The sequence below is a fragment of the Camellia sinensis genome, chromosome 3, assembly GCF_055761805.1.
Source record: "Camellia sinensis isolate YWXY chromosome 3, ASM5576180v1, whole genome shotgun sequence".
In the NCBI taxonomy this organism is placed as follows: Eukaryota; Viridiplantae; Streptophyta; class Magnoliopsida; order Ericales; family Theaceae; genus Camellia; species Camellia sinensis.
This window is the reverse complement of record NC_138963.1, coordinates 80,431,854-80,458,656: the sequence shown is the minus strand read 5'-3', so window position 1 is coordinate 80,458,656 and position 26,803 is coordinate 80,431,854. Positions and strand designations below refer to the sequence as shown.

The following is a 26,803-nucleotide window of genomic DNA, read 5'->3' as shown; positions in this document are numbered from 1 at the left end:
AGAAACTGAACCAACCTAGTCTGTCACCTTGTTGGAGAATAGGGAAAGTTGCAAACATAGCCAGGTAGAAATATGGCTTGCTTCGTGTGTTTTGCACTAAGCTTGCCTCCCATGTCGCCATCTTCATATCTTTATCATCACTCCATGACTTTGCATTGCATTGCATAAATCATGAACTTTTAAACAACCGGCTTCGCGAAGCGTGTAAGTCCAACTTTCAAAATACATTTTGAGCATATCATTTGCATTTTGCCCCTGAACTACGTCTGTTTGATTCCTTGCAAAGGGATACGTAGGCAACCTTCGGGTTCAACCACATGCATTGCATCCTGTTTGATTGCCCAAGTCTTACGGCCTTGTCAAAAGGGTCGTCTTCGGGCTTTGACATTCACTCACGTTATGAAATGATTTCAAGCTCTGTCAAAAAGGGGCAACTGTAAACACCCCATTTTGACCTAAGACTTGGGCACTTTCTTTTGACCACCTGCTGATAAAAATTAAAATATGTCATTTTATGAATTTCTCAGCCGAAAAATCAAATTTAAGCTTTAATCCCAAACCTCACCTATTTTGGTCAAATTATTTTATATCACTAATATTTTATCAATTTGTAGTATTTTATAATTTTTATCTAATTTTATGTGTGTGTACACATTTTTAGGTGTTTTTTATATAAAATAATAAAAAAAACAAACAAAAAAATAAAAAAATGAAAAAGAAAATAAAGAAAAGAAAAAGAGAGGGTCAGATGAGGATAATGGGTTTTGAGATGGAAAAGGATTTTGTTTTTGCTGGATTCAAAGGGGAACAGAGTGGACATTGTGATGATAAGTTTTGGGTGGAAAATAATTCGGTGAAGTGGGTTTGAAAAGTGGTGGAGGAAATTGAAAAAAGAGGAGGGCAGGTGAGAGTGGGTGGAGAGGAGACACCTAACAAACACACTATCTCTCCCTCTTCAGAATAATTGACGTCTGTGGGCACCAGGGGTGTGGATTTTTTATGATTGTTGGCATGGTGGGTGATAAACAATTAAAAAATATCTCTTTATATTTTCCAACTTGTTTGAAGCAAAAGGGGAGGGGGGGAGGACAACACATGCAAGAAGGCTCTCTCTCTCTGGGTCTCTCTGAGCTCTCTCCCAGGCACTACCTCCCTCTCTCTCTCAAAAATATTTTCTGACTAAGCTACAGCTTCTTGATACAAGAAAATGGTGAAAGTAAAACTAGGTGTGTGCTGAAACCACTCCATCCAACTCTCTTTCTCTCTCTTCCATTCTCACACCAATTCTTTACACCATTCACACAGCACACACAAGGCATAACACACAATGGCACACCACACACAGAGCACATTGCTGGAAATGAGGATTTTAGCGGCGTTTTTATAGGTCCGAAAAATGCCGTCAAATTTTTTGTGACGTTTAATACCAAACGCCGAAGATGCGGCCGTCGCTATAACTTTATGACGCTTTAGAAACGTCGCTATATGGCTATAAACGCTGCTAAAAGTTCTACTAACGGTAATATGACATCACCAGGTTATTTAGCGACGTTTTTAAACGCCCCCTTATCTCTTTTTAAAAAAATCCAACCATTGATATAATATTTAGCGGCATTTTTAGAAACGCCGTGATACCTTCTTTTTTTTTTAATTGTGCTAATTTTATGTGATTGAACTAAAAAATACCTGTAATTAAACTAAAAAATAATACTAATATGAAATAATAACTCCCATTCAATTTAATATCCAATCACCATTAAGAACAAAATAACATATCCAAAAGTGAATTGTAACCAACAATAAGGTTAACTGAATTGTAACCTAAGCAAGTGGCCAACAGCTTTTCAGGAAAATTGATTTAAATCGTCCAATGAACTAGAGAGAGAACCAAGGAATGCAAGGAAAACAAAAGTGAGGTTAATCTACCCCATAAAGGAGGTACTGAGCTCAGGACAAGGAATGCAAGCACAAAAAACGGGAGTGAGATTAATCTGATGACATCACATTCATGCTGATCTTGAGCTGGCCAAGTCCTCTAGATCTTGGTGACAGGCCTTCATATAATATTTGTTTGCAACAATTTATATATGCTTCTACTGAATTATACCAAAACTTGTCATTAATTCATCACGAAGATATGCTATTTCAATACTCCTTTTCTTCAATTTTGGCCCAAATCCAGCAGATAGAGCAAATTGTCGCAATATCTCAGGCCAGGCCAGTGGGTTTAAGTGGCGCAGCCAGCTGCGTATATCAAAGCCCCAAGCATACGCCTGAAAGTAAAACAAAGGAATAAAAATATTTCAGAATAAACAAACACAAAATCAAGCCACAATTGACAACAAGATAGAAGCAGCAACAAAAACCAACCACAGAACAAAGCTTACCCCTTCAGCAATCTATGGATGGCCACCTCCAGGATTGGCAGCAGTATTTTGATTTACTCCCAGCCCAGTCGAAGAGGGTGTCCTTGCTACATCCTCAATATCTTTAATTATGGATCTTAAAAGAGCAACATGAATCTCCCCTAACAACCTTGGATCCTGAAAATAGTAAGGAGCAGCTAAAACAATAAGATGAGAGTAAGGATAAAGAAAATAGTCTAAAGGAAAAATTAAATACACGGATCTCAAGAACTTACATAATCATGAAAAGCTTGAACAAATTCATCCAGCATAAATGGTCAAAGCCCCAGAACATCAGAAAAATTTATTAAAAATCTCCAGACCTAAAAATCAATTCACAGGTAATAACATTAGAATGATCACAATACCTCCATAAGCATCACCATTAGATCACAATACCTCCATAAGGCAAGTGGCGGCAGCCTCTTAAGGTGCACAAGAGACGAGAAAGAGATGCCTATGAGGCCCAAGCTTTGATTTGGCATGCATTGGATGATGAGCAACTCATTTGGAACCCTAGATAGTTATGTTTTAGGCTTATGAGTCATGTTCTATTATTATTATTATTATTTTAGTTTAGGGTGTTTTGGTAATTTCATAATTTCTATACATGGGTTATATAGGTCGCCCATGGGTCGTCTTGTGAATCAAGTTATTTAATTAGATTTTATTTATGCTTCTTATTTGATCTTAAATTAATTTTTAAAGTTTCTTTTTTTGGTTCTAGTTAATTTAGGAAGTCTCTTAGTTCTATATAAAGCCATGTAATGTTATTAATTCAATAGACTAAATATTTCATAGAATTTTAGGAGCTTTGAAACTTTCTTATGAATTATATGATGCAATCAAACCTTAAGTGTGACGCCTAAGGGATTTTAAGAGTGATTCCTAGACCTATCTTCTCCTCCTTTTTTTCTTTTTAAAATTTCAGCACTTTCACAGCCCCAGAACAGCCCTTACAGTGATGTCCTGCATCAAGGAGGGAAAGGAACATCAGTGAGGTGGCCATTCCTAAACTACTGCGGGACTTTGAGGCTTTCAAGCAATAACCATTTCAAGGAATGCCCAGTAACTAGAGAGGCTCCATGCTTGTCATTTGTAACAATCCAAGGTAATTCTTTTCTAATATTCAAATGATTTGGCTGATGCAAATTTTCCACAAACAGTTTAGTCTAGAGAGTACCTTGAATGTGGAATACGGCAAATTTGAGTAGGATGCCTGCCAATATGTAACTATCAATAAAGGCCTTCTAGAAAATTCCAAGTATTGGACTAAAATAGAAACACATACAGAACCTGAAGAGCAGCAAGGTATTCTGTCTCATGATGACGAATAATGTTGGTCAAAGATATTGCAGAGTCATCAACGGACTGAAACAAATATAAAAAATATCAGCCAAAGAGAGAAAAAACAGATTACCAAAGAATGAAATATGATCAACATTCAACCAGGCATATTAGTCACTCGGGACAAAATCATATTGTAGACATGCAGACTGCCTCCAAGTCACTAAGATCACAAAAGGTCAGGTACCTTTGACACAGTCGTGTTTCTTAATTTTTACTTCTATTTATTACATTTTCTTTTCTGGGTAACGCAAATATGTAGGTACAGGGAATTAAAAATGAAGATAAGTTATACGACCCAACACCATTTTCATGCGAGGGAATTAATGGGAACTGTTAGAAGTGCCCTGTGAAATTTGTGAGTTAACGCAAATGCCAGACAAATATGACACAAGGTTCAATAAATTATCAGCATCTTCAACTGTGATCTCATTAGCTAGAAGTATTTAGGAGAAAAAAATTCCATCCTGCTTCAGTCTATATTCTAAGCACATGACTTGGAAGATCTTCTGGGTGATCTTGATAACCAGATTGGAGAATACAAGTCAAGTAACCTAAGTTGTAATCTATTTTCTGAAATGGCATCTGCACCTAATATATCTGATGCCTTTGTATTAAGGTGTACTTGTTCGGTGATATAATTGCTTACTGACCAAGTCTACAGTGTCCAACTGTTCAAGGATTTGGAAAAGAGAAATATTGGAAAGAAGTAGGAGCAGTGGAACTAAACATAATGGTAACGTAGCACGCCAAAAAATTGAAAGAGAAAACAGATAAATATCAAGGGTGGGTGAGTTTTCATAACCACCTGAAATATTGTTGAATCCTTGCATTCATGTTTAGCATCTAACTGGACATTTCCCTCTTCAAAGTAGTGGGTACCTACCTGAATGAAGAAGAAAATCACAACTGAATTGGGTTTGTTTATATCAGACCATGCATATAGATTCATTCTTCACTTAATCTAAACACAAAACATCGAAAGGAGATCTGTTTAATTCAAGAATCATACATGGTTGTGCATTACAGAAGTTAATACGCATACCTGTATTCTGCCTCTCACATCCACTATTTGTAAATCATCCTTGAACTCAACATTCCATATTGAGCGCCAGCTTCCATTGCTGTATGATAGACAGGGAAAAATATTAGCAATAGCTGAATAATTGTAAAAGAACCAATACCTTGCCACATCTTCAAAGAAAACACATATTTAGGGGTACAAGGTCGCACCAAGGATCCTCTAGAGTGAAATTTTCCTAAAGTTTCCTAGAGTGCTACATTGTGTGGTTGAGATTTACTGGCAAGTCACATCAGAAAAATTGATATGACTTGCCAGTAAATCTCAACCATATAATATAACACTCTAGAAAACTTTAGGAAAAAATCACTCTAGAGGATCCTTGCTTTACAAGGTCGACTAAGTAACAACAATTATCATTACATACTTGATCAATCAAATTCTGTAGAATGGAGCAACTGCTTTTATATTACTGCAATAGAATTTTAACAATCTAACATAAACAATAGCACACTGGAAGCATTAGAAAATAAATTCTATGAATACAAGACCTATAATTAGCAAACTAAAAGTTGCCTTTCATAATATTATATGTTTATTTAATATTATATACAAGTTACCACATGTAATTTTAAGAGAACCAAAATTTTGCTTTGTCAAGGAAACTGGCAAATACAGAAAATGGAAGTGTTCACAAATAGAAACTGCCAACAAGCTTGGTAGGAAAAAGAAGAAGATTTAAGTCTTTTTGGTGTGAGAATCCACAGAGAAAGAGAATTGGGAATCAAACAAATGTCGGGTCATAATCCACACAAACATTATGCTAGTTGTCATAAATGACTCTTGAATTTGGATATACATTTTTTCCCCATCACAAGTTTAAGCAACAAGTTGAACCCGTCTCTAGCCATTTATTAAGAGCTGTCAAAGCTTTCAATCAATGTTTCATGCTGGTTGTTAGTCTAAAGCACACTTATGGCAGTCGTTAGTAACCATCCACTTTGTCCACAAAACCTAATCCAATTTCTCACACAATATCTAAGAGTTTGTTTGGATGGATGTGGATTTCAAATCAAAGTATTTGAGGTTGAATTTTAAAAAAAAAAATTTGTAGTGTTAGTTATTATAGGTGGATAGAACTATAGAAGAAGATAAATTGAGATAGAAGATAAGTTATTTAGTAGGATCGATGTAGCTAGAAGGAGAATCCTTGGCATGATTTCAAATAACTGATTTTGTATAGTGATTCCAAATCTATCATGACAAAATTACATAATATAATCTTGAAATCTATAGCTAAACTCTCAAATGTAAATTTAAGTTATTTTTCTTGAATGAAGAACGTCAAATCCATACATTTCAAATTCCTAAAGACAAACAGAACCTAAAACTTTCAAAGAATGCCTCAGAATTTAGCAACGAGTCTTGCAATCACTCAAGAAAAATACTATGATTCAATGTGTTATTTGGAAACTAGAAGTATGTGTCATTGCAAATACGTCAATAAATATACAATTAAATGAGGCAGAACCTCGAGCAATTTTTCACCACAGGCTAAAATTTAAAATGGTTTACATATAAATTAAGCAACAAGAATAAGGCCAAATAAAGTGGAGTCAGTTTAACACACCAGAAATTTTGTGGGCTATGTCGAGCAGCTGAAATTACCACAACAAGCTCCAAATCAGATCCTGGTTCTTCCACATCTTTTCCTCTGACACAATAAACTGAATGTACACCTTTTGGATAAGCTTCACCAACATATTTCATTAGTTCCGCATCTAGCACGCATCTACCACAAAGGAAGATAGCAGTAGGAAAAGGTATGTTACAACATGCACCATAATACATCATGGCCAACCAATTCACCATCTATATAGCGATCTCGGTTGTCCCTTTACTGTTCTGTTGTATTCCGGACTCGGTTCCGTGGAGTTGGTAGTTGTATCTATCTTGTTGTCGTCCTTTAATTCTATTTGTTTGAGTTTTAGGATGTGTTGGGCATGTTTCGAACAGGTGGGTTGAACCTTGGTCTAAAATCTTGTTGTCAGGTTTTTGGTCGTTCCGCTCGAGCGGGCCTTGTTGCGCTCAAGCGGAGATTGCACACTCCTAGTATTTCGTGTCCTAGCAAAACTTCTGCACGTGTGATTTTTACGCTCGAGCGGGTTTCTTTACGCTCGAGCAGTCGCGCTCGAGCGAGTACCCTGGCGCTCGAGCGGGTAGTACTTTTTGGTGTAAGTTCTGAGAGGGGGAAATCTACGCTCGAGCAGACTGGTTTTTGCGCTCGAGCGGATGTACTTTATTCTTGCGTCTTGGTGCTCGAGCGGGCCTTCTTGCGCTCGAGCGTACCTAGTTTTTTGTTCTTGACGCTCGAGCGTTGTGTTCTCCGCTCGAGCGGGAATGTCGTCTATCAGTTGGCAGCTGGGCATTTTAAAATCACTTTTTACATTCTCTCTCTCTCTCTTACTTTCTAAAAAGATATTTTGAGAGCTCCTCTCTCTAGAAACTTCGTTCTCTCTAGGGTTTCATCTAATTAGAGTGTCTCACTATTCTCCGGCCTTTGTAAAAAGTGTGTGGATCATCGAGGGCTCCATTTTGATCCGTAGATCTTTGAGTTTGGAGCATTTTGGTTTTCTTCAACTTCCCCATTTGAGCTCATGAGCTTTGTCTTTGAATTTCAACATTTTGATGAGTTGGGGGTTATTGGGTAATTTTGAGAAAGTTTGGGCCTTTGTGTAATTTTACAAAAGTTGGGGTTTTGTTTATATAAACTTATATGCATGTTTGGCATAGAGAAATGAGATCAATATTGGATTATTGGTGAAAATGGAACCTTAGGGTTGTGATGTTAATTATGGGAAATACTCAAATTACATTGATAAATTAATTGGTATAATTAATTTGAAGAAAAGAAGAATTAAATTGAGGATGTTGGAATTGGATGTGTATGGGATTAAAGGGTGTAGTTAGATTCGTTCATCGCTCACCTAGTTGAAATGTTGATTATATATCCATTTGGTGCATTTATTTTCAGTATAGAAATAACTGCTTTGGGCTATCGGTAGAGGATAGTCTTGATTGTTGTAGACAATGCATGATGATTAGGCAAACTAAAACTAATCAATTAAGTAAGCCATTGGATATGGTGGTCAATACAATACAACACTAAAATGTGTATTGATAGATTGAATTTGTATATGATAATTGTTTATATACATTGTATTGTGTGGGAGGAGAAAGGGGCTGTACTCCACGATTTATTGGAAGAAAGGGGCTGAACCTCTAAACCGAATCTTGTGACAGTGATACAACACTACAATATGTATTATTTGAGACTTATGGAAGTGTTTGTTTTGATTTGATATAGCACTAAAATGTATATCATTATCATTCGTGAAATATGGAATTGTTTGTTTGATTTGATATAGCACTAAAATGTATATTGTTGAGAAATATGAAAATGTTTTGTTTGACTTAGATATGACACCAACATGTATATCCATCACGAATTTTGAAAGTGTTCTAGTGGGGAATTATGATCTCATCAAATGATTTGGCCAGGGCACTGAGCCTTGTTTTCAAACTCTAAGTTGAATAAGAAATGGAAAGTGAAGTGTAACATGGACTTAAATGTCATGAAACAAAAATGTGATATAAGTGAGTGTATCGGTGTTGACCATCTATCAACTGCTAATCTTTTAGTCTTTGTTCATAGCTGGTTTAGTGTATTTTTGCTGGGCTGTGGCTCACCCTTTATGGGACATCATTTTCAGGTACAGGTAGCATGCCACCTCCAAGGACATAGCTTGGGAGGCTAGAGGCAGATAGACTGCTTTGTTATTTTCTTTCTTTTGATGTATTACATGTAAATTCAAGTCAAGGGCTTAATATGTATTGAGTTAGCACTCTTCTTTTTGTAACCAAGTGTTAACTTGGAAAGCTGTAAGCCCGTAGGGCATTTGTTTTTGTTGTTAACATGTAATACTTTTGTAAGGAACTACTCTGATGAATAGAAGAATATTTATCTTTTATACCAATGCATGTCTAAGTTGATGGGTTTTAATGTTATTATTTTGAGGGCGTTACAACTTGGTATCAAAGCGTACCGGGTTCGAATACTTTGGGTACGTTGGAAGTGATTAGTATCACAATGGATTTGTCTCGCTTGTTAGAGACTTATGTGTGACATTATGTGTTTATTTGATAACATGTTTATGTGACTACTTGGGTATGGGATTTAGTTTCTAAGATGTTGATTGGATCCTTGGGTTTCTGTTAGTCTTGTTGAAAAAGCACTTGATCAATGCTGTTTCTAACCGGAACTCTAGTAACACCTCGGGACTATCATTATCCGAAAATGAAATTCGTAAGTGCTTATGTGTTTATGTGCTTACGTGGAGTGAATTACAGTTGTCCATGTATTAGGACACCAGTGTTTAGTTTTGGCACATTTATGAATGTGCTAACGTTCTTCGTTACCTTTATTAGGATGTCAGGACGAGGACGTGGTAGATGTGGCAGGCGTGGTAGGCAGGAGATGCCTTTACCGGATGATATTCCGACACAGCAGGAGGGGGTTGGTCAGGCCAATGTGGCCGAGCTAGCAGGTTAGGAGGCTATGGGCGCTTTAGCCCGAGGGATAGCCGATGCTTTGAGGGAGTCTGTGGTTATTTTTTGAGCTGAGAATCCAGTTTAGGCTCCAGTGCAGGCCCAAGTTGTTGAGGCAGGGCCTTCCTTCTTGAAAAGGGAGTTCTTCCGGTCTAACCTGAACGAGTTTATTGGGCATCCGAAGGAGCCACTGAAGGCTGACGAGTGGTTAGAACAAATGAGTAAGACGTTCGAGATGCTTGGCATCGAGGATGGAGCGTTGAAAGTGACCTTGGCATCCTTCCAGCTAAAAGGGGGTGCGGGTCAGTGGTGGAAATACATGAGGGGCCGTATTGCTGGCACGTGGGAGGCTTTTGTGGAGGCTTTTCAGGAGAAGTATTTATCTCCAGCAGTCAGGGAGAAGCAGAGAGACCAGTTCTGTCAGCTTTTGCAGTTGAGTTCTTCAGTAGCCGAGTATGAGGCTGCTTTCACTAGCTTGTCCAGGTTCGCACCTGAACTTGTGGCGTCCGAGGAACGCCGCTGTATCGAGTTCGAGAAAAGGTTGAGGCGCGGCCTCAAGATGAGAGTTGGAGGTTCGATGATCCGAGATTATGGGCACTTGGTTGCTGCTGCAGCCCATATGGAGATCATGATGCAAGAAGAGGAGGGACAGAGAGGCTCCAAGTGGAGCCAAGATGGTCAGGGTGATGGCAGGAGACAAAGGGGTGTTAACCCTCAGCAGTCTTAGGGTGGTGTTGCTAGGTCAACCTTTCCAGTGCCGAGTGCAGGCTCGGGGAGAGGTAATCAGGGGGAGTTCACCTGTTACAAGTGTGGTCAGTTGGGCCACAAGGCTTCAGTTTGCCCACAGAGGGGAGGAGATCAGAGAGCTGCTTCATCTTCAGCTAGACCGCAGAGCTAGAGTCAGGGTAGGGGTCAGCCCTTGTCTTGTTATCAGTGTGCTCTGCCTGGGCACCTAAAGAGGTTTTGCCCACAGTTGAGTGCCACTTCGGGTGCGTCAGGTTCTAGGCAGACGCAGGGTTTTCAGCCAGCTCAGTCTGTGCAGGCTTCGAGGGCCAATTCGGGAGCTTCGTCGTCCTAGTCAGTGCAACAGTCGTTTGCACTGAGGGATGAGCAGTTGGATCAGGGGCCTACAGGGCGCGTGTATGTTGTTACCGCGCAGGACCTAGTACCGGCTCCATCAGTAGTGAGAGGTACCTTTCTGTTTTGTAACTCGGTTGCTAGTGTATTGATTGATACGGGTGCATCTCATTTTTTTGTATCTGCTGCATTTGCATCTGTTTTGGAATTGGAGTTGGCACAGTTAGCATCTCCTATATGTATAGTATCGCCTGTTGGTGGTGAGTTGATCTTGAAACAAGGTGTTAGAGGCTGTGATATAGAGGTCGCTGACCATAGGCTTTCTTTTCCATTTGTGGTCATGCCCATGAAGGGTTTTGATGTTATTTTGGGTATGGACTGGTTATCGTCATACCGGGCTGTTATTGATTGCTACCGCCAGAGGGTCACAGTATGTACCTTGAGCGGGGAGTGTTTCTATTTCTTGGGGGATCGGGTTGGTAGTGTGTTGCCACCGATGTATGATCCGCGAGGGCGGAATAAGCTTAGTGGTCTACTTGCTAGCTTTATGAGTGGTGAGTGTGAGGAGACCCAGATTGTATTGCCGAAGGTGGTTTGTGAGTATTCGGATGTTTTTTCCGAGGATCTCGTTAGTTTGCCACCTCACCGAGAGATAGAGTTCTCTATTGATTTAGTGCCCGGCACAGCGCCGATTTCTATGGCACCTTATCGCTTTGCCCCAGCCGAGTTGAGTGAGTTGAAGATTCAGCTCCAGGAATTGTTAGATAAGGGTTTTGTTCGCCCTAGTGTTTCGCCGTGGGGAGCACCGGCCCTCTTTGCTAAAAAGAAAAATGGTGCCTTGAGATTGTGTATCGACTACCGAAAGTTGAATCGGGCTACAGTTAAGAATAAATACCCTATGCCCCGTATAGATGATTTGTTTGACCAGTTGAAGGGTTCCCGTTGTTTCTCTAAGATAGACTTGAGATCGGGTTACCACCAGTTGAGGGTCAGGGAGGAGGATATTCCGAAGACGGCATTCCGTATGCGGTATGGCCATTATGAGTTTCTGGCGATGCCATTCGGGCTTACCAATGCACCGGTAGTCTTTATGGACTTGATGAACCGGATCTTCCGAGAATTCTTGGATAGATTTGTAGTTGTTTTCGTGGACGACATTCTTATTTATTCGCCTTCTGAGGAGGAGCACGAGGAACACTTGAGAGTGGTGCTTGAGTTGCTTAGAGCCCATAGGTTGTATGCCAAGTTTGGAAAGTGTGAGTTCTGGCTAGGAGAGGTCAAATTCTTAGGCCATGTGGTATCCGGGGAAGGGGTGTCTGTTGATACATCCAAGGTAGAGGCAGTGCAAGATTCGGCACAGCCTAAGAGTGTGTTTGAGATCCGTAGTTTTCTGGGATTAACTGGGTATTACCGTCGGTTTGTGAAAGATTTCTCCAGGCTAGCTTCACCGTTGACTAGATTGACGCGAAAATGGGTCAAGTTTGTGTGGAGTGAGACTTGCGAAAAGTCGTTCCCGGAGTTGAAGGTTAGATTGACCACCGGTCCGGTTTTGATTATTCCAAAGAGAGGGTTGGGTTATGCAGTTTATTGTGATGCCTCACGAGAGGGTTTGGGTTGTGTGTTGATGCAAGAGGGGAAAGTGGTAGCTTATGGCTCACGTCAGTTGAAAATACACGAGAAAAATTACCCTACACACGACCTAGAGTTAGCAGCAGTGATCTTCGCCTTGAAGATTTGGAGGGACTACCTTTATGGTGAGAGGTTCGAGATGTTCTCGGACCACAAGAGTTCGAAGTATCTGTTTACACAGAAGGACTTGAATTTGAGGCAGAGGAGATGGATGGAGTTCATTGAGGACTATGATTTTGAGTTGCACTATCACCCGGGAAAGGCCAATATTGTGGCCGATGCCCTTAGTAGGAAACCTATTAGTGATGTGGCTTGTATAGCCATCCGGGAGTGGGATATGTTGGGTGTACTTGGCGAGTTTGATTTACTTCTTGGCGAATCTGTTGAGGCTGCGGCCTTGTTTTCTGTTGTTGCACAGCCTACACTTGTGACCCGATTATTAGAGGCACGGAGAGGTGACCTTGAGGTAGAGTCCTTCCGAGAGAAGATCTCCAGTGAGAAGGTTGAGAAAGGTTTGACGGTTTATCCCGACCTGAGTGTGAGATACCGAGACCGTTTGTTTGTGCCGGAGTCTTACCGAGAGGAAGTACTCCGAGAGTTCCATCATTCGCGCCTTGCGGTGCATCCGGGAGGCACTAAGATGTATCGGGATTTGGGTCGCCAGTTTTGGTGGCGGGGTATGAAGAGAGATGTGGCTGTTTTCATATCGAAGTGCCTTACTTGCCAGCAAGTGAAGGCCGAGCATCAGAGGCCAGCGGGTTTGTTGCAACCCTTGCCTATTGCCGAGTGGAAGTGGGAGCATGTCACTATGGACTGCGTTGTAGGTCTTCCGAAGACTCAACAGGGTAGTGATGCCATTTGGGTGGTTGTAGACTGGTTGACCAAGTCGGCGCACTTCATTCCTATGCGCATGAGAGATTCGGTAGATCATCTCGCCGACTTGTATATTCGGGACATAGTGAGATTGCACGGGGTCCCAGTGACGATCGTCTCAGATAGAGATCCTCGTTTTACTGCTAGGTTGTGGCGGAGTTTGCAGAGTGCCTTGGACACTAAGTTGACCTTTAGTACGGCTTATCATCCTCAGACTGACGGGCAGTCCGAACGTACTATTCAGATCCTTGAGGATATGCTTCGAGGTTGTGTCCTTGACTTTAGTGGGACGTGGAAGAGGCATTTGCCCTTGGTGGAGTTTGCGTACAACAGCAGTTTTCAGTCTAGCATCGGTATGGCACCGTTTAAGGCCTTGTATGGCTGACCGTGTAGGTCTCCAATTTGTTGGGCTGAGGTGGGTGATGCACCTTTGTTGGGTCCGGAGTTGGTGAGGGAAACGACGGAGAAAGTTGAGCTTATCCGTAGGAGACTTGTTACAGCCCAGAGTCGTCAGAAATCTTACGCCGACCGTAGGAGGCGACCTTTGATATTCGAGGTGGGTGATCATGTCTTTCTGAAGATATCACCTAGGCGGGGATTGATGAGGTTTGGGAAGAGTGGGAAGTTGTCCCCTCGATTTATTGGCCCTTTAGAGATCCTTGAGAGGATTAACGAGGTTGCCTATCGTTTAGCTTTGCCGCCGCAGTTGTCCAGAGTGCATGACGTGTTTCATGTGAGTATGCTTCGGAAGTATGAGCCAGATCCATCGCATGTATTGGATTGGACCGACTTAGAAGTTGATAAGGATGCCTCGTATGAGGAGAGACCGGTTCGGGTCTTGGATAGGCGGGATCAAGTCTTGCGAGGCAAGACCATTCCCTTGGTAAAAGTCTTGTGGAAACATCACGGAGTGGAGGAAGCCACTTGGGAACGTGAGTTGGAGGTCCGAGAGAGATATCCGGATCTATTTATGGATGTTTGAGCATGTATTATATATTTTGTTGTATTGTTGAACCTTAAGAGTATTGAATATATCTTAGATTGTAAAACATGGTTTATGTTTTGATTTAATGGAAGTATTTTGAAACTTGCCTCAAAATGGAAGTTTAATGTAACATTACATATGTTGGATGTATTGTAGAAATGGAAATATATCATGAATACTGAATATGATATAGCATTGTGATAATGTTGGGAATTGAGAAAATCTTGTTTTTGAAAAACTTGTATTTAATTTCGGGGACGAAATTCTTTAAGGGGGGGAGGTTATAGCGATCCCGGTTGTCCCTTTACTGTTCTGTTGTATTCCGGACTCGGTTCCGTGGAGTTGGTTGTTGTATCTATCTTGTTGTCATCCTTTAATTCTATTTGTTTGAGTTTGAGGATGTGTTGGGCATGTTTCAAACAGGTGGGTTGAACCTTGGTCTAAAATCTTGTTGCCAGGTTTTTAGTCGTTCCGCTTGAGCGGGCCTTGTTGCGCTCGAGCGGAGATTGCACACTCCCAGTATTTTCGTGTCCCTGCAAAACTTCTGCAGGTGTGATTTTTACGCTCGAGCGGGTTTCTTTACGCTTGAGCGGTCGCACTCGAGCGGGTACTCTGGCGCTCGAGCGGGTAGTACTTTTTGGTATAAGTTCTAGGAGGAGGAAATCTACGCTCGAGTGGACTGGTTTTCGCGCTCGAGCGGATGTACTTTATTCTTGTGTCTTGGCACTCGAGCGGGCCTTCGTGCGCTTGAGCGTACCTAGTTTTTTGTTCTTGACGCTAGAGCGTTGTGTTCTCTGCTTGAGCGGGAATGTCGTATATCAGTTGGCAGCTGGGCATTTTAAAATCACTTTTTACATTCTCTCTCTCTCTCTTACTTTCTAAAAAGATATTTTGAGAGCTCCTCTCTCTAGAAACTCCCTTCTCTCTAGGGTTTGATCTAGTTAGAGCGTCTCACTATCCTCTGACCTTTGTAAAAAGTGTATGGATCGTCGAGGGCTCCATTTTGATCCGTGGATCTTTGAGTTTGGAGCATTTTGGTTTTCTTCAACTTCCCCGTTTGAGCTCTAACTTCAAGGTAGGGATATCCTACTCCTTCTCATGAGTTTTGTCTTTGAATTTTAGCATTTTGATGAGTTGGGGGTTGTTGGGTAATTTTGAGAAAGTTTGGGCCTTTGTGTAATTTTACAAAAGTTGGGGTTTTGTTTATATAAACTTATATGAATGTTTGGCGTGGAGAAATGAGATCAATATTGGATTATTGGTGAAAATGGAACCTTAGGGTTGTGATGTTAATTATGGGAAATACTCTAATTACATTGATAAATTAATTAGTATAATTAATTTGAAGAAAAGAGGAATTAAATTGAGAATGTTGGAATTAGATGTGTATGGGATTAAAGGGCGTAGTTAGATTCGTTCATCGCTCACCTAGTTGAAATGTTGATTATATATCCATTTGGTGCATTTGTGGAGGATAGTATTGATTGTTGTAGACAATGCATGATGATTAGGCAAACTAAAACTAATCAATTAAGTAAGCCATTGGATATGGTAGTCAGTACAATACAGCACTAAAATGTGTGTTGATAGATTGAATTTGTATATGATAATTGTTTATAAACATTGTATTGTGTGAGAGGAGAAAGGGGCTGTACTCCACGGTTTATTGGAAGAAAGGGGCTGAACCTCTAAATCGAATCTTGTGACAGTGTTACAGCACTACAATGTGTATTATTTGAGACTTATGAAAGTGTTTGTTTTGATTTGATATAGCACTAAAATGTATATCATTATCATTCATGAAATATGGAATTGTTTGTTTGATTTGATATAGCACTAAAATGTATATCGTTGAGAAATATGGAAATGTTTTGTTTGACTTAGATATGACACCAACATGTATATCCATCACGAATTTTGAAAGTGTTCTAGTGGGGAATTATGATCTCATCAAATGATTTGGCCAGGGCACTGAGTCTTGTTTTCAAACTATAAGTTGAATAAGAAATGGAAAGTGAAGTGTAACATGGACTTAAATGTCATGAAACTAAAATGTGATATAAGTGAGTGTATCGGTGTTGACCATCTATCAACTGCTAATCTTTTAGTCTTTGTTCATAGCTGGTTTAGTGTATTTTTGCTGGGCTGTGGCTCACCCTTTATGGGACATCATTTTCAGGTACAGGTAGCATGCCACCTCCAAGGACATAGCTTGGGAGGCTAGAGGCAGACAGACTGCTTTGTTATTTTCTTTCTTTTGATGTATTACATGTAAATTCAAGCCAAGGGCTTAATATGTATTGAGTTAGCACTCTTCTTTTTGTAACCAAGTGTTAACTTGGAAAGCTGTAAGCACGTAGGGCATTTGCTTTTGTTGTTAACATGTAATACTTTTGTAAGGAACTACTCTGATGAATAGAAGAATATTTATCTTTTATACCAATGCATGTCTAAGTTGATGGGTTTTAATGTCATTATTTTGAGGGCGTTACAACTTGGTATCAGAGCGTACCGGGTTCGAATACTTTGGGTACGTGGGAAGTGATTAATATCACAATGGGTTTGTCTCGCTTGTTAGAGACTTATGTGTGACATTATGTGTTTATTTGATAGCATGTTTATGTGACTACTTGGGTATGGGATTTAGTTTCTAGGATGTTGATTGGATCCTTGTGTTTCTGTGAGTCTTGTTGGAAAAGCACTTGATCAATGGTGTTTCTAACCGGAACTCTAGTAACGCCTCGGGAGTATCATTATCCAGAAATGAAATTCGTAAGTGCTTATGTGTTTATGTGCTTACGTGGAGTGAATTACAGTTGTCCCTGTATTAGGACGCGAGTGTTTAGTTTTGGCACATTTATGAATGTGCTAACGTTCTTCGTTACCTTTATTAGGATGTCAGGACGAGGACGTGGTAGACGTGGCAGACGTGGTAAGTAGGAGATGCCTTTACCGGATGATATTCCGACACAGCAGGAGGGGGTTGGTCAGGCCAATGTGGTCGAGCCAGCAGGTCAGGAGGCTATGGGCGCTTTAGCCCGAGGGATAGCCGATGCTTTGAGGGAGTCTGTGGGTATTTTCCGAGCTGAGAATTCAGTTCATGCTCCAGTGCAGGCCCAAGTTGTTGATGCAGGGCCTTCCTTCTTGAAAAGGGAGTTCTTCCGGTCTAACCCGGACAAGTTTATTGGGGATCCGAAGGAGCCACTGAAAGCTGACGAGTGGTTAGAACAAATGAGTAAGACGTTCGAGATGCTTGGCATCGAGGACAGAGCGTTGAAAGTGACCTTGGCATCCTTCCAGCTAAAAGGGGGTGCGGGTCAGTGGTGGAAATACATGAGGGACCGTATTGCTGGCACGTAGGAAGCTTTTGTGGAGGCTTTTCAGGAGAAGTATTTATCTCCAACAGTCAGGGAGAAGTTGAGAAACCAGTTCTGTCAGCTTTTGCAGTTGAGTTCTTCAGTAGCCGAGTATGAGGCTACTTTCACTAGCTTGTCCAGGTTCGCACCTGAACTTATGGCGTCCGAGGAACGCCGCTGTATCGAGTTCAAGCTGAGGTTGAGCCACAGCCTCAAGATGAGAGTTGGAGGTTCGACGATCCGAGATTATGGGCACTTGGTTGATGCTACAGCCCATATGGAGATCATGATGCAGGAAAATGAGGGACAGAGAGGCTCCAAGAGGAGCCAAGATGGTCATGGTGATGGCAGGAGACAGAGGGGTGTTAACCCTCAGCAGTCTCAGGGTGGTGTTGCTAGGTCGACCTTTCCAGTGCCGGGTGTAGGCTCGGGGAGAGGTAATCAGGGGGAGTTCACCTGTTACAAGTGTGGTCAGTTGGGCCACAAGGCTTCAGTTTGCCCACAGAGGGAAGGAGATCAGAGAGCTGCTTCATCTTCAGCTAGACCGCAGAGCCAGAGTCAGTGCAGGGGTCAGCCCTTGTCTTGTTATCAGTGTGGTCAGCCTGGGCACCTAAAGAGGTTTTGCCCACAGTTGAGTGCCACTTCGGGCGCGTCTGGTTCTAGGCAGACGCAGGGTTTTCAGCCAACTGAGTCTGTGCAGGCCTCGAGGGCCAATCCGAGAGCTTCGTCGTCCCAGTCAGTGCATCAGTCGTTTGCTCCGAGGGGTGAGCAGTTGGATCAGGGGCCTACAGGGCGCGTGTATGCTGTTACCGCGCAGGACCTAGTACCGGCTCCATCAGTAGTGAGAGGTACCTTTCTGTTTTGTAACTCGGTTGCTAGTGTATTGATTGATACGGGTGCATCTCATTTTTTTGTATCTGCTGCATTTGCATCTATTTTGGAATTGGAGTTGGCACAGTTAGCATCTCCTATATGTGTAGTATCGCCTGTTGGTGGTGAGTTGATCTTGAAACAAGGTGTTAGAGGTTGTGATATAGATGTCGCCGACCATAGGCCTCCTTTTTCATTTGTGGTCATGCCCATGAAGGGTTTTGATGTTATTTTGGGTATGGACAGGCTATCGTCATACTGGGCTATTATTGATTGCTACCGCCAGAGGGTCACAGTATGTACCTTGAGCGGGGAGTGTTTCCATTTCTTGGGGGATTGGGTTGGTAGTGTGTTGCCACCGATGTGTGATCCGCGAGGGCGGAATAAGCTTAGTGGTCTACTTGCTAGCTTTTATGAGTGGTGAGTGTGATGAGACCCAGATTGTATTGCCAAGGGTGGTTTGTGAGTATTCGGATGTTTTTCCCGAGGATCTCGTTAGTTTGCCACCTCACCGAGAGATAGAGTTCTCAATTGATTTAGTGCCCAGCACAGCGCCGATTTCTATGGCACCTTATCGCTTTGCCCCAGCCGAGTTGAGTGAGTTGAAGATTCAGCTCCAGGAATTGCTAGATAAGGGTTTTGTTCGCCCTAGTGTTTCGCCGTAGGGAGCACCGGCCCTCTTTGCTAAAAAGAAAGATAGTGCCTTGAGATTGTGTATCGACTACCGAAAGTTGAATCGGGCTACGGTTAAGAATAAATACCCTATGCCCCATATAGATGATTTGTTTGACCAGTTGAAGGGTTCCCGTTGTTTCTCTAAGATAGACTTGAGATCAGGTTACCACCAGTTGAGGGTCATGGAGGAGGATATTCCAAAGACGGCATTCCGTACGCGGTATGGCCATTATGAGTTTCTAGTGATGCCATTTAGGCTTACCAATGCACCGGCAGTCTTTATGGACTTGATGAATCGAATCTTCCGGGAATTCTTGGATCGATTTGTAGTCGTTTTCGTGGACGACATTCTTATCTATTCGCCTTCTGAGGAGGAGCACGAAGAACACTTGAGAGTGGTGCTTGAGTTGCTTAGAGCCCATAGGCTGTATGCTAAGTTTGGAAAGTGTGAGTTCTGGCTAGGAGAGGTCAAATTCTTAGGCCATGTGGTATCTGAGGAAGGGGTGTCTGTTGATACATCCAAGGTAGAGGCAGTGCAAGATTCAGCACAGCCTAAGAGTGTGTTTGAGATCCGCAGTTTTCTGGAATTAGCTGGGTATTACCATCGGTTTGTGAAAGATTTCTCCAGGCTAGCTTCGCCGTTGACTAGATTGACGCGAAAAGGGGTCAAGTTTGTGTGGAGTGAGACTTGCGAAAAGTCGTTCCCAGAGTTGAAGGTTAGATTGACCCCCGCTTCGGTTTTGATTATTCCAGAGAGAGGGTTGGGTTATGCAGTTTATTGTGATGCCTCAAGAGAGGGTTTGGGTTGTGTGTTGATGCAAGAGGGGAAAGTGGTAGCTTATGGCTCACGTCAGTTTAAAATACACAATAAAAATTACCCTACACACGACCTAGAGTTAGCAGTAGTGATCTTCGCCTTGAAGATTTGGAGGCACTACCTTTATGGTGAGAGGTTCGAGGTGTTCTCGGACCATAAGAGTTTGAAGTATCTGTTTACACAGAGGGACTTGAATTTGAGGCAGAAGAGATGGATGGAGTTCATTGAGGACTATGATTTTGAGTTGCCCTATCACCCGAGAAAGGCCAATGTTGTGGCCGATGCCCTTAGTAGGAAACCTATTAGTGATGTGGCTTGTATAGCCATCCGGGAGTGGGATATGTTGGGTGCACTCGGCGAGTTTGATTTACTTCTGGCGAATCTGTTGAGGCTGCGGCCTTGTTTTCTGTTGTTGCGTAGCCTACACTTGTGACCCGAGTATTAGAGGCACAGAGAGGTGACCTTGAGGTAGAGTCCTTCTGAGAGAAGATCTCCAGTGGGAAGATTGAGAAAGGTTTGACGGTGTATCCCGACCTGAGTGTGAGATACCGAGACCGTTTGTTTGTGCCGGAGTCTTGCCGAGAGGAAGTACTCCGAGAGTTCCACCATTCGCGCCTTGCGTTGCATCCGGGAGGCACTAAGATGTATCGGGATTTGGGTCGCCAGTTTTGGTGGCGGGGTATGAAGAGAGATGTGGCTGTTTTCGTATCGAAGTGCCTTACGTGCCAGCAAGTGAAGGTCGAGCATCAGAGGCCAGCGGGTTTGTTGTAACCCTTGCCTATTGCCGAGTGGAAGTGGGAACATGTCATTATGGACTTCGTTGTAGGTCTTCCGAAGACTCAGCGGGGTAGTGATGCCATTTGGGTGGTTGTAGACCGGTTGACTAAGTCGACGCACTTCATTCCTATGCGCATGAGAGATTCGGTGGATCATCTCGCCGACTTGTATATTCGGGACATAGTGAGATTGCACGGGGTCCCAGTAACGATCGTCTTAGATAGAGATCCTAGTTTCACTGCTAGGTTGTGGTAGAGTTTGCAGAGTGCCTTGGGCACTAAGTTGACCTTTAGTATGGCTTATCATCCTCAAACTGACGGGCAGTCTGAACGTACTATTCAGATCCTTGAGGATATGCTTCGAAGTTGTGTCCTTGACTTTAGTGGGACGTGGGAGAGGCACTTGCCATTGGTGGAGTTTGCCTACAACAACAGTTTTCAGTCTAGTATCGGTATGGCACCGTTTGAGGCCTTGTATGGCCGACTGTGTAGGTCTCCAGTGTTTTGGGCTGAGGTGGGTGATGCACCTTTGTTGGGTCCGGAGTTAGTGAGGGAAACGACGGATAAAGTTGAGCTTATCCGTAGGAGGCTTGTTACAGCCCAGAGTCGTCAGAAATCTTACGCCGACCGTAGGAGGCAACCTTTGGTATTCGAGGTGGGTGATCATGTCTTTCTGAAGATATCACCTAGGCGGGGATTGATGAGGTTTGGGAAGAGTGGGAAGTTGTCCCCTCGATTTATTGGCCCTTTAGAGATCCTTGAGAGGATTGACGAGGTTGCCTATCGTTTAGCTTTGCCGCCGCAGTTGTCCAGAGTGCATGACGTGTTTCATGTGAGTATGCTTCGGAAGTATGAGCCAGATCCATCGCATGTATTGGATTGGACCGACTTAGAAGTTGATAAGGATGCCTCGTATGAGGAGAGACCGGTTCGGGTCTTGGATAGGCGGGATCAAGTCTTGCGAGGCAAGACCATTCCCTTGGTAAAAGTCTTGTGGAAACATCACGAAGTGGAGGAAGCCACTTGGGAACGTGAGTTGGAGGTCCGAGAGAGATATCCGGATCTATTTATGGATGTTTGAGCATGTATTGTATATTTTGTTGTATTGTTGAACCTTAAGAGTATTGAATATATCTTAGATTGTAAAACATGGTTTATGTTTTGATTTAATGGAAGTATTTTGAAACTTGCCTCAAAATGGAAGTTTAATGTAACATTACATATGTTGGATGTATTGTAGAAATGGAAATATATCATGAAAACTGAATATGATATAGCATTGTGATAATGTTGGGAATTGAGAAAATCTTGTTTTTGAAAAACTTGTATTTAATTTCGGGGACAAAATTCTTTAAGGGGGGGAGGTTATAGCGATCCCGGTTGTCCCTTTACTGTTCTGTTGTATTCCGGACTCGGTTCCGTGGAGTTGGTAGTTGTATCTATCTTGTTGTCGTCCTTTAACTCTATTTGTTTGAGTTTTAGGATGTGTTGGGCATGTTTCGAACAAGTGGGTTGAACCTTGGTCTAAAATCTTGTTGCCAGGTTTTTGGTCGTTCCGTTCGAGCGGGCCTTGTTGCGCTCGAGCGGAGATTGCACACTCCCAGTATTTCGTGTCCCTGCAAAACTTCTGCAGGTGCGATTTTTATGCTCGGGCGGTCGCGCTCGAGCGAGTACCCTGGCGCTTGAGCGGGTAGTACTTTTTGGTGTAAGTTCTGGGTGGGGGAAATCTACGCTCGAGCAGACTGGTTTTCGCGCTCGAGCGGATGTACTTTATTCTTCTGTCTTGGAGCTCGAGCGGGCCTTCTTGTGCTCAAGCGTACCTAGTTTTTTGTTCTTGACGCTCAAGCGTTGTGTTCTCCGCTTGAGCGGGAATGTCGTATATCAGTTGGCAGCTGGGCATTTTAAAATCACTTTTTACATTCTCTCTCTCTCTCTCTTACTTTCTAAAAAGATATTTTGAGAGCTCCTCTCTCTAGAAACTCCCTTCTCTCTAGGGTTTGATCTAGTTAGAGTGTCTCACTATCCTCCAGCCTTTGTAAAAAGTGTGTGGATCGTCGTGGGCTCCATTTTAATCCGTGGATCTTTGAGTTTGGAGCATTTTGGTTTTCTTCAACTTCTCCGTTTGAGCTCTAACTTCGAGGTAGGGATATCCTACTCATTCTCATGAGTTTTGTCTTTGAATTTTAGCATTTTGATGAGTTGGGGGTTGTTGGGTTATTTTTAGAAAGTTTGAGCCTTTGTGTAATTTTACAAAAGTTGGGGTTTTGTTTATATAAACTTATATGCATGCTTGGCATAGAGAAATGAGATCAATATTGGATTATTGGTGAAAATGGAACCTTAGGGTTGTGATGTTAATTATGGGAAATACTCTAATTACATTGATAAATTAATTGATATAATTAATTTGTAGAAAAGAGGAATTAAATTGAGAATGTTGGAATTGGATGTGTATGGGATTAAAGGGTGTAGTTAGATTCGTTCATCGCTCACCTAGTTGAGATGTTGATTATATATCCATTTGGTGCATTTATTTTCAGTATAGAAATAACTGCTTTGGGCTATCGGTGGAGGATAGTCTTGATTGTTGTAGACAATGCATGATGATTAGGCAAACTAAAACTAATCAATTAAGTAAGCCATTGGATATGGTGGTCAGTACAATACAACACTAAAATGTGTATTGATAGATTGAATGTGTATATGATAATTGTTTATATACATTGTATTGTGTGGGAGAAGAAAGGGGCTGTACTCCACGGTTTATTGGAAGAAATGGGCTGAACCTCTAAGCCGAATCTTGTGACAGTGATACAGCACTACAATGTGTATCAGGCTGCGAATTAGAAGTGTTTTTGTCTCATTAATACAACACTACAATGTGTATTATTTGAGACTTATGGAAGTGTTTGTTTTGATTTGATATAGCACTAAAATTTATATCATTATCATTTGTGAAATATTGAATTGTTTGTTTGATTTGATATAGCACTAAAATGTATATCGTTGAGAAATATGGAAATGTTTTGTTTGACTTAGATATGACACCAACATGTATATCCATCACGAATTTTGAAAGTGTTCTAGTGGGGAATTATGATCTCATCAAATGATTTGGCCAGTGCACTGAGCCTTGTTTTCAAACTCTAAGTTGAATAAGAAATGGAAAGTGAAGTGTAACATGGACTTAAATGTCATGAAACTAAAATGTGATATAAGTGAGTGTATCGGTGTTGACCATCTATCAACTGCTAATCTTTTAGTCTTTGTTCATAGCTGGTTTAGTGTATTTCTACTGGGCTGCGGCTCACCCTTTATGGGACATCATTTTCAGGTACAGGTAGCATGCCACCTCTAAAGACATAGTTTGGGAGGCTAGAGGCAGACAGACTACTTTGTTATTTGCTTTCTTTTGATGTATTACATGTAATTTCAAGCCAAGGGCTTAATATGTATTGAGTTAGCACTCTTCTTTTTGTAACCAAGTGTTAACTTGGAAAGCTGTAAGCCCGTAGGGCATTTGCTTTTGTTGTTAACATGTAATACTTTTGTAAGGAACTACTCTGATGAATAGAAGAATATTTATCTTTTATACCAATGCATGTCTAAGTTGATGGGTTTTAATGTTATTATTTTGACGGCGTTACAATCTAGCTCAATGAGCCAGTTGAGTTGAGAACATTGAAACATGCATCATTGTTTTGTTTTTCAGTGAATCAATAAAGAAAGGGAAACAACAATGAGCAACCAAGAAAAACCATGCCATGACAAACCAAAACCAACCAATAGCCCAAGTCTAAAACATCTCAATCTTACACTGGTAATATAAAACCATCATAGTTTAGAATTTGTTGAGACTCTTCTACCTATCAATGATGGACATGTATGACCCATTGACCCATGTCCATATAGAATAAGTTTCCACCTATGTTAACCTGTTTGGCCACCTAGAAATGAATAATGAATTCATCTTTTACTTATAGGTAAATTTGCAGAGGAGTATCACGCTCTTCTGTAATGACCTTGAACCAAGTTTTTCATCATTTTCTATTACATGGTTCTTTCATAAACGCGTGAACTCAAATGCAAATGGGTACAATGTGTTACATATATGAGACTCACAAGCTCAGATACACACTGTAGAGTTAATATGTCTAACAAGTGAAATTTATGTATATGTCCACATAGGGGTCTGAAATGGCCTTTCCATTCAGTAAGAGGCTCAAGACAAACATTGATTTCAACGGACTCGATCATCTCAAAATTGAATTCTCCATAAATTTTAATGCCTTCTCATATTTCCTGTTTCCTAGTTTTCATCCCAAACCAATCTTTTAAAACTGTGTACTTTATTGTCTTAAATTTTACCATTACCTATTATAACTTTTGTTGAAGAATTACAATATTCTTGCATTCAATAAGAATTAAGGGCCATTCAAAAGCTATATTTTTTTATAAACATAAACTATAATTTTTAAGTTAAAATGCCGTTTATTAATCTAAGCACCACGAACATCGTCAATGGAAAAAGAGAAAAAGTCAATGTGGCAATGTCAATCCATGACTAGCTACCATGATAAAATATGTACATATATATTTTCAAAAATAGAGGATCTGAAATTCAACTCGAGCAGACGTAGAGACGACGACCACCACCACAACAACAATTCTATAAATGCACTGTTTCAAATGCAATCAATCTGTGATAAATGTGCAACAAGATTGAATCAAATGGAATTGAAGTATTTGGAGCATTTGAAATTCGCTCTTTTTATCAGATGAAATTCTAGGAACACTTTGAGAAAGGAATGTGTTTGACTTACCATGTAGGGAACACCATCAAGTCAGCAAAACTAGCTCCCAAGAAATCCTGTTTGGTTGTGTTTTAAAAAATTTTACATTGTTACAGGTCTTAAATTTTTTTAATACAATTGTTAAAGATTGAACTTGCCTAGCAAAATCAGAAACAGAACATGTTATGTTTTGTGTAGATTCAAAGGATAATTTTGAACAAATTAGAGCTAAATAGCATAACTGCAAATACAAAAATAAAAATAACTAGCCTCTTTATCTTCTTTGTTTACTTCGACTACACTATAAAAATATATATATATATATATACCGGGTATGCATATAGAGAAGTTTAGATGAATATACATTCTTGGAGTCTTCACTGCTTGCAGTCTCGGCATATATGACCAGGCAGAACAAAACTTGTTTATATACAAGGTATGCATATTTAATGGGGTGTCTACACCTTCATATTATTATGATGATAAAGTATGAAGTTTCCAACAACTTATTATGCATAAAAAATAAAAGAAACTCACTCAAATGGTTCAAAATATCTTCTATTTTTCTTCATGAATGAAGTCTTAAAAGGGCTATGATGCAGCATCACAAATTGCTACAAATTTCTTATCATCAAACAAATCTATTAGTTGAAGACAAGCACTCTAATAAAACATCAAACGGCTGAAATAATCAAATTTAATAAATTATTAAATGAAACCATCACTTTAGTGAATTCCAATCCATTGTTTTAAGCAAACATAGCTAGTTTTTGAACTTGGCCGTACTCATTTGATACATAATTCAACATATAATCCATATGAATATATAAAATGTTACAGAGTTTCTTATTGAGATCTATTTTTAAAAAATTTCTCAATCTATTCATATATATGTATGCATATATTTATTTTGTGTTCAATTTTAACATCTACAATACACATTATGATCTTCAATCGATCAATAGATCTTCAATCAAAACCTACCATACTTGAATCGAATCAATAGATCTTCAATCTGATCTAAGAATGACAAAGTAGATGAAACCTAGCATACTTTAATCGAATGATTCCATCAGTAAGAAGATAGAAATGAGACTGATCAACACTTACTACAAAGAAAGAGCTGCGAGCGCGAACATGAACTAGAGACAAGGCTTGAATCGATCTATGAATACTTGAATCAATCTGCAAATACGAAGGGGTTCAGCTACGGTTCTACAAATATAAAGGGTTGTCTCTGAAACGAAGGGGTTTGAAGCGAGAGAGAGTGAAATCAAGGGTTTATAGAGAGAGAGAGAGAGAGCAAGACTGAGAGTGAATAATACTTGAATCGATCTACGAATACATGAATCGATCTGCAAATACAAATGGGGTTCAGCTGCGGTTCTACAAATACGAAGGGGTTTGAAGAGAAGAGAGACAGAGAGACAGAGAGAGTGAAATCAAGGTTATAGTCAGAAAGAGGGAGACTGAATACGCTACTTTAAGTTCTCATATATTAAAAAAATAAAAAAAACACATTCGAAGGCGTTTTTAAAACGACTTTTCAAATTAAAACGGTGTCGTATTAT

The 26,803-nt window shown here is 40.8% G+C and overlaps 1 protein-coding gene across 3 annotated transcripts; it reads right to left on the bottom strand.

The window, feature by feature from the left end:
* Positions 1 to 1,705: 1,705 nt before the first annotated feature.
* Positions 1,706 to 25,359, bottom strand: LOC114300211 (F-actin-capping protein subunit alpha-like). Of its 3 annotated transcripts, none has more exons than XM_082920164.1 (9): positions 25,263 to 25,359; positions 6,404 to 6,565; positions 4,798 to 4,876; positions 4,561 to 4,638; positions 3,697 to 3,776; positions 3,589 to 3,624; positions 2,642 to 2,728; positions 2,388 to 2,543; positions 1,706 to 2,273 (listed from the first exon to the last, which is right to left on the bottom strand). In XM_082920164.1, exons 2-7 carry the CDS (start codon positions 6,541 to 6,543, stop codon positions 2,713 to 2,715), a joined length of 429 nt encoding a protein of 142 aa, XP_082776290.1. In that variant the 5' UTR covers positions 6,544 to 6,565; positions 25,263 to 25,359; the 3' UTR covers positions 1,706 to 2,273; positions 2,388 to 2,543; positions 2,642 to 2,712. The 3 variants fall into 3 exon arrangements, with proteins under 3 accessions (XP_082776290.1, XP_082776288.1, XP_082776289.1); XM_082920162.1 differs by having other exon boundaries at positions 3,702 to 3,776; XM_082920163.1 differs by having other exon boundaries at positions 3,702 to 3,776; positions 4,798 to 4,867.
* Positions 25,360 to 26,803: the final 1,444 nt, after the last annotated feature.

Coding starts and splice junctions, on each gene's coding strand:
- LOC114300211 (XM_082920162.1), bottom strand. CDS start 6,543: ATGAAATATGTTGGTGAAGCTTATCCAAAAGGTGTACATTCAGTTTAT. Junction 3,777..4,560: donor AGGATTCAACAATATTTCAG/GTGGTTATGAAA, acceptor TATTTGTTTCAG/TCCGTTGATGACTCTGCAAT. Junction 2,729..3,588: donor TGCCGTATTCCACATTCAAG/GTACTCTCTAGA, acceptor ATTGATTTTTAG/GTCTGGAGATTTTTAATAAA.